This window comes from Phodopus roborovskii, unplaced genomic scaffold (genome assembly GCF_943737965.1).
Source record: "Phodopus roborovskii unplaced genomic scaffold, PHOROB, whole genome shotgun sequence".
In the NCBI taxonomy this organism is placed as follows: domain Eukaryota; kingdom Metazoa; phylum Chordata; class Mammalia; order Rodentia; family Cricetidae; genus Phodopus; species Phodopus roborovskii.
Window position 1 is genome coordinate 40,745,679 of NW_026126480.1, and position 10,522 is coordinate 40,756,200.

General features: G+C 46.1%; 1 protein-coding gene across 1 annotated transcript; it reads right to left on the minus strand.

Annotated features, from left to right (window-relative positions):
• Window positions 1–7,012: 7,012 nt before the first annotated feature.
• On the minus strand, window positions 7,013–9,563 carry Nkx1-2 (NK1 homeobox 2). Its single transcript, XM_051192059.1, has 2 exons — window positions 9,303–9,563; window positions 7,013–7,871 (listed from the first exon to the last, which is right to left on the minus strand). Exons 1-2 carry the CDS (start codon window positions 9,502–9,504, stop codon window positions 7,165–7,167), a joined length of 909 nt encoding a protein of 302 aa, XP_051048016.1. The 5' UTR covers window positions 9,505–9,563; the 3' UTR covers window positions 7,013–7,164.
• Between the last annotated feature and the right edge of the window lie 959 nt (window positions 9,564–10,522).

Sequence of the window (10,522 nt, forward strand, 5' to 3'; positions counted from 1 at the left end):
GCAGCATCTTTCCATTGTATTCCCAGGCTTGAGGGAGGGACCTGGCACATAATGGGTACCCAAGAAATATTTGTACAAAGGAAGTGGGGAGAGGTGTTCTTGCACTACGTGTTTACTTTACTGTACAAAGGGAGTGAGGGAAGGGATAAAAGCATTTTGAATAAATAAAAAATTTTTGGTTTGGTTTTTGGAGACAGGGTTTCTCTGTGTAACAGCCCTGGCTGTCCTGGAACTTGCTCTGTAGACCAGGCTGATCTCGAACTCACAAAGATCCACCTGCCTCTGCCTCCCAAGTGCTGGGATTAATGGTGTATACTACCATCCCCTGGCTAAATAAATATATTTTAAAGTAAAAAATAGAGAAAGAAAAAAGAGAACTAGGAGCAAACAAGACAACCTTTAGCTGTCCTGTCATGGGATTCTAATCCAGTATGATATTTTTTATAAAGTCTTTTAGAGGTAAAATAGTTTCAAAATCACGGGCTGGAGAGATGGCTCAGTAGTTAAGACCACTTACTGCTCTTTCAGAGGACCTAGGTTCAGTTCCCAGACATGACAGCTCATAACCATCTGTAACTCCAATTCTGGGGTGGGGGAGGCAGGGAGATGGTGTTTAACACATAAAATGTAAATAAATATTTTAAAAAGTATGGACACTCAGAACAAGCTGGGACTGGTGGCACATCCCTATGACCCTGGCACTCACAAGGCTGAGGCAGAGGAGTCTGGAGTACAAGCCTGAACCCGAAGACCCTACATAAAAAAAAAAAATAAACAAGGGCTGGGTATGCAGCTCAGCAGTAGCAGAGTGCTTGCCTAGATGGGCGAGACCCTGAGTGCCACACCTACAAACAACATAAAGGAAAACAAAATCCACAGCAGGCACTTACCTCAATAACATAAAAGAAGCTACCCAATTAAAAAACGACTAATGGTCCTAAATGAACATTTCTCCAAAGAAGGCCTACAAAATGCCAACAAGCATTTAAAAGGATCTTGATATGCCGGGCAGTGGTGGCACATGGCTTTAGTCCCAGTACTTGGGAGGCAGAGGCAGGTGGATCTCTTGAGTTCGAGGCCAGCCTGGTCTACAGAGTGAGTTCCAGGACAGGCTCCAAAGCTACATAGAGAAACCTTATCTTAAACACCCCACCACCACCAAAAAAAAAAAAAAAAGAAAAAAAGAAAGAAAGAAAGAAAGGATCTTGACTGACATTGGGTCACTGAGAAGGCTTCCATGGATAAAAGTACTTGCCACCAAGCCTGATACCTGAGTTCAATTTCTTGGGTCCACATGGTAGAAAGAAGTAACCTACTTCCAAAGGTTGTCTTCTAACCTTCACATGTATGCACAGAATATGTGCATCCCTTCCCCAAACATGGGTGTGTCATGGAAGTCCCATGCAGATAAATGATTGTAATGTTTTTTTTATTTTGTTTTGTTTTGAGACAGGGTCTCTCTATATAGCTCTGGCTGTCCTAAAACTCACTATGTAGAATAGGCTGACCTCTGACACTGAGATTGGCCTGTCTCTGCCTCCTGAGAGTTGGTATTAAAGGCCTGCAACACCACACCTATCTAATATAATAGGTTTGTTTGTTTGTTTTATGGTCTGGAAGTCTTAGTCTTTAGTTATATCAGCTTTCTTTCTTTCTTTCTCTCTTTCTTTTATTGTTACAATACCTGAGGTATTCAACTTAATAGGGGAGCTGTCGGGCATTGCAAGGACTCCAATTCTTGGTTGATTAACTCTATTGCTCTGGGTCTGTGGTTACAACATAGTAAGAAGATGTGGGAAAGGAAGCTAATTTACTTCAAAGGAGCCGAAGCAAAAGGAGAGAAAGGGACTAGGGTAAACCTTAAAAACCTAACTTCCTCTCACATGGCCCCACACCCTGCCCCCATACCCTCCTATCTCCCAATGGCATCTCAGGCTGGTACTGGGCCCAACAAGGTCTATGAGGGGAGGTGGCATTCAAGATCCAAATTATAGCATTTGGAAAGACAAAGGAAGCAAGATGAGGAGAACATAACCAGTGTTGCCAGCATAAGAAGCCAAAGCTCTCATGCACTGCTGTGGGAAAGTGGACTGGTATGGAGTGTGAACTGAGTTCCACGCTGACACTTTACCTCAGCTGTAGAATAAGCCACATAGGTCTCAAATTATTTACAAATATTTTAACCACAATTGTTTTTCTGTTCTGGATAATGAACCTAGGGCTCCATGCAGGCTAGGCAGGCACGCTACTGGGCTATATCCCCAGCTCTTTAATCAAATACTTTATATGATTGGTGGCACATCCTCGAGTCATCAGGCCCACCTCTGAAGTTTTTCCATCAGCTATGCAACCTTGAACCTGTCCGTCACCTCCAGTCCAAGACTCCATTTGTTTTTATTGATAGGGGAGGGGCTAAACACTGGACCAGGCACTTCACCAAAACAGATACACAAGTGGCTCAAAGGCATTTGTGTCAACAGTCGTTTCTCTCCAGGAAATGAAAATTAAAACCAAACAAGTCACTTGTCCTTACCTTATAATAGGATCAGTAGTATGAAAAAGGCAACCGAGTGTAGCTCAATGGTAGAGCATTCCTCTAGTATGCATGAAAATCTAGGTTTATCTAGCACTACCAGAAATGAAGTGTTGAATGCATGATGAACCCTGGAGGGCTCAGTCACCGCAGGTAGAGATGAAACTCACCACACAAGAAGACTGGCAATTCCTACTATATCTAGACTGTGTATGCAGATACACAGGGACCCCACACTTAGATGTATTACCAAAGGCAACACGAAGCTACATGTATCAAGGACAGGTTCAGGACTGGATATATCATGACAGCCTCAAATTGGAAAGTTTGAAAATTCCTAGTGATGGTAGAATATATAGTAAGTTAAAGCATTCAATCTACAAAAAAAATTACCAGTTATAAAGGGAAGAATCTACAGCAGTGTTTCTCAACAGGGGTCAAATATCAGATTTACATTATCACTCATAACAATAGCAAAATTACAGTTATGAAGCAGCAACAAAAATAATTTTATGGTTGGGGGGGCCACCACAGTGTAAGGAACTGCATTAAAGGGTCAAAGCATTAGAAAGGTTGAGAATCACTGATGATCTATAGCTACGCAAAGCAACATGGAAGACACTAATACTGTTGAGCAAAAAGAAGTCAGGCCAGACACACTCAAATAGAATATGAACTCTGTGAGTCTGGCTTTATAATTAAAGGAAATTTCAAAGTTGTCCTTGTATATATACCTTGTTCAAACTATAGCTACATAGTATAGGCTATATCAGTCTCTGTTGAAGAAGATGAGAAGGGTGCAGAGGATGTAGTAAGCTGTAGAGATAACTCCATGGTTAAGAGAACATGCTGCTCTTCCAAAGGACCTGAGTTCAATTCCCAGCACCCACATGGCAGCTCACAACTATCTGTGACTCTAACTCTAGGTGTTCTGATGCCTTTTCTGTCTTCTATAGGCTCACATATGGTGCATGGACATTTGTTTAGACCAACTTTCATACACATAAAATAAAATCTTTTTGCTAGGTGTTGTGGTGAAGAACTTTTAATCCCAGCATGTAGGAGGCAGAGGCAGGTGGATCTCTGAGAACAAGGTCAGCCTGGTCTATAGAGAAAGTTCTAGAACAGCCAAGGCTACACAGAGAAACCCTGCCTTGAAAAACCAAACAAACAAACAAAACAACTCTTTTTTCCAAGTACTCCAACTTATACACATCTACTATATTCACTTACTTGCAGTGTTCATTATACAAAAAATAAATAAATATTTTGTAAACAAACGGTGGGATTAGGCATATCAATTGTCAAGACTGAACCCTGGGCCTTCCTTACACATACTAGATAGCTTCTTTAACCACTGAACCACATCAGCTCCCCTAAGACCAACATCTTTTAAGTTTTTTTTTTCCCGATAAAATGACATCATTCTACCAGGCACTAAGTTAAATGCTTTCCATATAAATTTTCAAAGGTCTCTGTCGGAGATCAGAGGCCATGAATGAACTATGCTTTCCCACCTTAGCTGAGATCCTGGTGAACCATGTCCTGAGGGAAACAGGAAGAGTTTGGTGTGACCCACTTGTGTCTTCTTGGTTGCCTATTTTAGCACCTTCCAGCTTCCCTTAGTTCTGGAGGGCTGAGTTTCTTTCTTTCCTTGAATCTGTGTACAGACTGTGTAATGGCATTGCCCTCTTAAGTGTATCCAGCATTTACTGAACTTCTTACATTATCCTCCCAGCAGAATTAAATGCCAGGCGGTTGAGAGACAATTTTTTTTGGGGGGGTTGGTTGGGTTTTGTGGAGGGGGGGAGGTTCTAACTCTGTAGTCTAAGATGGCCTGAAACTCAAAATATAGCCCAGTCTAAAGTTGCACTAATGAAGATCCTCCCATTTCAGCCTTCCAGATATATGCCACCAAGGCTGGCTGATGTTACTTTTTTGTTTGTTATTGGAGACAAAGTTTCTCTGTGGCTTTGGAGGCTGTCCTGCAACTAGCTCTTGAAGACCAGGCTGATGTTAACTTCTAAAACAGCTCAGACACACAGCTTGAGGAATCCCTGTGAGCCCTAGGCCAGCCTGGTTTATTTACATAGTGAGCTCCTTGACAGGAAAATATAGTCTCACATAGTAAGACTCTGCCTCATGCTCTTCCTACAAAACACAAAAACATTGATCAGTACCTGTCCAATGGATTGGGATCCTCCTAACATGAGAAGTATCCCTTCTCATTCCCTCTTTTCAAAGGCTCCCTGGTTACATGGCTTCAAGAGAGTCAAAATCTGTCGCTTTTATCCATAGAAATCTATGACCAAGTAAATGGTTAGACCTTTAAAAAGGTGTCTACCAGGCTCTTTGGGTTGGAGGAAAATATTAGGAATTTGTGAAACAAAGCTAGGATACTCATGTCCTAGAAACCTGATGGGCAGATGTTGATTTAATTAGTAAACCAGAAATTAAACTTTTTTAAAAAATGCTTTGCTCTTGCTAGAATGGCCCCTGAATGTGTCTGTAAAAATTGCCTACAACTGTACTTACTTCATGTACATCTAGCGTGGATGTATAAGGAAGTATTATTAGCTGTTAATGTTAGCTGGGAGAAGTGGGGCACATATTTGCTAATAATGAGCAAGGAGTAATTAATTAAAATGATTACAAAAAGAATTTATTGGGCCAACACGTCAATAAAAACAAGTCTAAGGAGTTACTTGGATCATTACTTTTAAAGAAGTCCAAAGTCACACACTTCGGATGTCACTCTCTGACAATGTGTAGAATGAGGACTGGTTTTGGCGACAGCACAAGGCTAGGTCTCTACGTCCTCTGAAGTCTATGATTCTGAACCCTGGGAGAACTGGAGTGAAGTATTTCCCACTTAGTTCAGAAATCTGACCTCCTTGTCCAGATCTTATCTTTGAGCATTTGAAGCATCTGTCCACAGACCTGGGATGCTGCTGTTGAAAACAAGTGGTCACTGGAGGACAGTTTACCAGCATGAATAAAATTAAATTCCCTACTGTAGTAACTTCACTTCTAATCTCATCTGGCACCAACTGTCCTTTGAGAAGTTACAAGGCAGTGTTTGGGGACATTATTCTTCAGCATGGAAGGGGAAAAGTCTAATTATCAAATACACAATGAAATAATTCTTACTGACAGATTGAGTCACAGAACATGAAGTCTTCATTTAAGTTAAAGAAAGGAGGGATATTTGCTATCATTCCTCATAATAATAAAGCCAATTATTTCAAGATTGTAATGTTCATAATGCCAGTATGTGTTTTTAATTTAAAGCTGTTGACCATTAAGTTTTATTTTTAATGGTACATGCTACCAAGCAATTGTAAGGAATACAGTATCCATTTAGGTGTTGGCTGACCTCAAGCTATTAAAAAAGTAAGGATGGAATACAAAGGGGTAGAGATGGGGTCATCTGGGTCTCTGAGGTGTGACTACAAGACCAAATAACACAGAAAACTATTATTTCAAATAAAACTGGCAAGGGAACTTCACAAACAACCTCTGCTTTGTTTTAACAGAGAAAGAAAACAGCAGTTAGAATGTCTGTATCCTTGAGCCCATTCCCAACAGCAGCTCTCCACATTTGGCAAGTATTTCTTTCCCAGCCCCTTACTTTTTGCTTGTTCATTGTCACATGAGGGATAGGGGAGAACTAGAACAAGAATTGTTTTCAAGGCAGAATCTCAGGCATTCTAAGTATGTTACATTTGTGCTATCGACAATGTTGTCAAATGCCTGACTGCATTTGGTGGAGTTTGCTCTGCTCCAACTTGTCAGTCCAAAAGTCCATGAAGGTGTAGGATGGACAGATGAGCACATCACAACAGCTCACATACAGACTTCACCATAGCCTTTGGTTCATCACTCCCCTTACTGTCCTTTTCGTGCATTTAGGGCGCTGCTGTAGGGCGCAAGCTGTTCTCAAACCTGCTAGGCAAGAGAGTTGTGTCTTTTCCCAGGTTAGTCTAGGCACAACGCTGAACAACTTGCTGGTACACGTGGAGTGTGCACACAGAAAGCCAGGTAGCCTGTTAGTATCAGTAGTTGAATCAAGCCTGAATCTCAGATGAAGATCTAGAAGACATATTTGTTACTCATCTTTGAAAACAGTCCGTTTGATAGTTGCATCTGCCTTGGGTTCAACTTGCTCCAGCCTTGTTCGGGATTTAAGAGGAAGTACTGTGTTGAGCCGATTCCACCACTAGGAAGGAAAATTCTTCCCCTCTGAATGTACTGGAACCTTGAAATATTCAGTCTTTGGTGCTAATAGCTGGTGCCCAGGGCATCTTGGCTCCCCCTGATCTCCATCCTGGGAACCCTTATTCAGACTTTTTAAAAACAGAGCACTGGAAGTAAGTGAAAGTGAAGAGTGATGTCCAAAAGCTGGAAGATTTCAAGTTGGCTTTGTCTGGACACTTTCTCGGCCCCTCAGTGCCCTGTGTGATTTGGAGTCCAGCTTCTCTTCGCCCTCTGGTGGCTCATCAGCATCTGGAGGGAAGGGGCACACAGACACCAGCACACCAGGAGGGGGCGGTCAGTGCCCCTCTGTAAAGCAGGGGTCCACACCATCATACTGATCACTCGGGAATCCCATTCCGGGTGGAGTACCGGGTTTATAGGTGTGGGGCATAGAAAGGGGTCAAGTAGGAGGGCCCAAGAAAAGGAGTGAAGGGACTCCCTGTGGCGGCTGTAGTCAGCGGGAAGGAGGAGGAGGGAAAGAGGACATTGGTCGCGGGATAGGTGGGAAAAGTCTGGAAGGGCAGAGCGCCCGGAACCGGTGGACCAGGACTGCTCCCGGTGCCATTGCCACAGGCCCCCGCCGCCGCTCCGGATGTCCCAGGCTGCGGCGTACCACATCCTGCTTGCACTGCGCCGTCAGCCCCCGGGTTCTGCTTCTTCCACTTGGTTCTGCGGTTCTGGAACCAGATTTTGACCTGCGTCTCGGTGAGGCTGAGCGACAGCGCCAGGTTCAGGCGTTCGCACACCGACAGGTAGCGCGTGGCTCGGAACTTGTTCTCCAGGGCCACTAGCTGCTCATAGGTGAAGGCGGTGCGCGCGCGCCGTGGCTTGGCGCAGCTAGGTTCAGATCGCCGGCGCCGCGGCCGCGGAGAACCGGGGGAGCCGGGGGACCCTGGGAGCCGGTCCGCAGCGCCCACTCCCGCTGCCACCTCGCGTGCCTCTGGAGAGCCTTCATGAACCCCCTGCCAGAGCTCCGGCATCTCCCGCCGCTGCGCGCGCCCCGCATCCTCTGCTTCCTCCTCCTCTTCTGCTTCGGAGCCTTCCAGGGGGGACGCGGGGCTAGTGCCTCCGCCCACAGCATCTAAGAGAGAAGGGCATGGTGACCAGAACTCTACCCGTCCGCATCCCCCAAACCTTCTTTTTCTCCCCTTGATCCAACTCGCAGTTCTACCACTCTTCCCACTTTGCCTGCGCCCTTCTGTCCCCAATCCGCACATCTTAGGGAGCAGATTCAGGAGTGCAGTAGGTATTCTCTTGCCCTTTACAAATCTGCCATCTAAGTAGGCACCCAAAAAGTACATGTTGGATGACACCCCATATCAACAAAGTATAATATAGTGACTTTATCAAGCCCAGAAGAGAATTGTCTGCTGTGCATTACTATATGGGAATGTCAAGTGTGTTTACTATTGAATCTCCCCAGTCCCCTAGAAGCCTATTTTGGTGCGCGACTCCTAGCAATTAAAAAAGAGGTTATTAAGTCCCCCTCCTCCAAAAAAGAGAAATTCCCCCTTTCCCATCTTCTCTCTCCAGCCGTGTTAATAGAGTTTCAGATTTGTCCGGGGCCTGATCGATAGATGTCATCTATTAAAGGTAAGTTTTAATCGAACAATATTAGGATCAGACAGGGAAAGGGGGTTTGAAGTCAGTACCTGCAAGCTGCGGGTAGGAGATATGCAGTCGCCAGTAATAGAATATCGATCAAGGAGTTAGGGGGAAGGGAATGCTGTCCCACGGAGAGAGCATCCAAACAATTAATCCAGGCCCGCGGCCAGGACTCAAGCCAGGCCACCAGAGGCTTCCGGGCCCAAGACAATCACTGCCAAACTTAGAAAGGGGGCTGCGCTGGATACAGCTTCCCCCAGGACCATAGTCCCTAGACCTTCAGAGTTCCCCCAAGGAATCCCATGCCCATGTTCCACTGGCATGAATCTTTCTGTCTTAAATCCTTCCAGCCACAAACTTTCCTGAACCCTTCTCCTTTGATGTCCACCAACTTCAGAGATGAGATGGAATAGTCTAGAAGAGAAAGTACCAAAAGCTTCCTGTCTGCCCACCCCTAGTCACTTGTTAGGTCCGGGAAAGGTGAAGGCATGGGCTCTGCAGGTGTTTCCAAGTGATTGAAAATAAGCACCTAATCCTGGCCTCGGTTGACTCATCCATAAAATAGGAGTGGTGTTAATGATAACTATATACTTGGAAGGAGTTTTCATAACCTTTATCCCAGAACCTAGTCAGTCCAGTTTCTAGCACGTGGACAGCGTAATACATTTCCGTTAGGTGTACGAGCCAGTCAGAGCTGTGGCGCTCATCCACCGAGCAGGTGTTCGGGAATAGGGCACATACCTGCCCTGGAATCTCAGCCTCATTCCTGCCTCTTTCCTTTTCCAAAGCAGGGTGCTTCACTTCGCACCTGCGCGGGTGCACCTTTTCTAGTTCCCAGGCCACCAACAGCCATTCATCAGACTTGGCTGCTCCACACACTCGGATACCGACCGCCTCGCATTCTTACCGGGGGTCTCCTGCGACTCGGGGCTGGCGTCCTTCTCTGCTTCCACCTCCGCCAAACTTTCCTTGGCTTCCCGGACAGCTAGACGCACCGGCGGGAGCGGAGCTCTTGTGAATTTTTGCGGATCCAAGATGTCCAGAACAGAGAAAGAAATCTTGTGGTGAGAAGGGGCCGCTTTGGCCCCGCCATCCTGCCATGCCAGCATGCCCGCCTCCCACGAACCGGAGGCCGGCCGTGCGGGGTTGAGGATGGGTGCACTCGGGCTTGCCTTCGGTTGTGATTCGGTCACAGCACTCCAGTCTAGAACTGGATTTTCCCCGCCAAGAGAAGCTGGAGAGGGGGGCAAGGGGGCGGGGCGGGAGAGCAGCGAGGGGCTGCTTGCGGATTGGCACTTGCGCTGGCCAGACCCCTGCCACGTGCAGGGCGAGTTTGCAGCTACCTCGGGACTATCCTGAGCGGCGCGGTGGCAGCTACCCTGGACCAGAGGAACCCTCGCATGCCAGGGCTCGCTCCGGATTGGAGGGGTCACGGTCGCACGCTGCGTGAAGGTCCTTCCATCCTTTGAAGACTCGTGAAGGGCGCGAGAAAGGCTTCCATCTCCGGTATCCCCTCTACACACACATCTATCTGACTGAAGTTTACTTATTTCTCTTGGACCACTTGCCATCTGTCTTTGACCTGAAGATGTCACTGAGGCCAGGCCTGATCGCTTCGCAATGATTCTTGGCGTATCTCACGCACCATCTGTGAGCCACAGTAATGTCTTCAGGCCCATTTACTTCGAATTTTTAAAGCCTCCGTGTGTTTACAGTTTACAAAGCCCTGGGGCTTTCTCACTCTCTTTTGATTTTCTAAGCATCCCTGTGAGGTGGGCGTGGCCTGGGACTACAGTCTGGGTTTCAAAGACCGGGAAAACGAGGTTCAAAGATGAGCAATGATCTGACCAGGGTCGACAAGAGTCTGGGTTGGACCAGGACTTTTTTTGCACGTCCTCTGTCTTGGGAAATGGAGGCAAAATAAATAAAATAATAATAATAATAATAATAATAACAGGAGACTTGTCTTTCCACCCGGAAGACCAGCAGGGTCAGAGGTCATAGGGGGATTATAGAAAGATGGCAGTGCCCAGCCGGGAGGGAGGGGGAGGAGGGGTGTCGCCGGCTCCGGGCCAGGTGGCTTGGCTGAAGGTGGCTGTCCTCCTTTCAGAGACCCGGAGTGCCATA

Coding starts and splice junctions, on each gene's coding strand:
- Nkx1-2 (XM_051192059.1), bottom strand. CDS start 9,504: ATGCTGGCATGGCAGGATGGCGGGGCCAAAGCGGCCCCTTCTCACCAC. Junction 7,872..9,302: donor CGAGTCGCAGGAGACCCCCG/GTAAGAATGCGA, acceptor CTTCTCTCTTAG/ATGCTGTGGGCGGAGGCACT.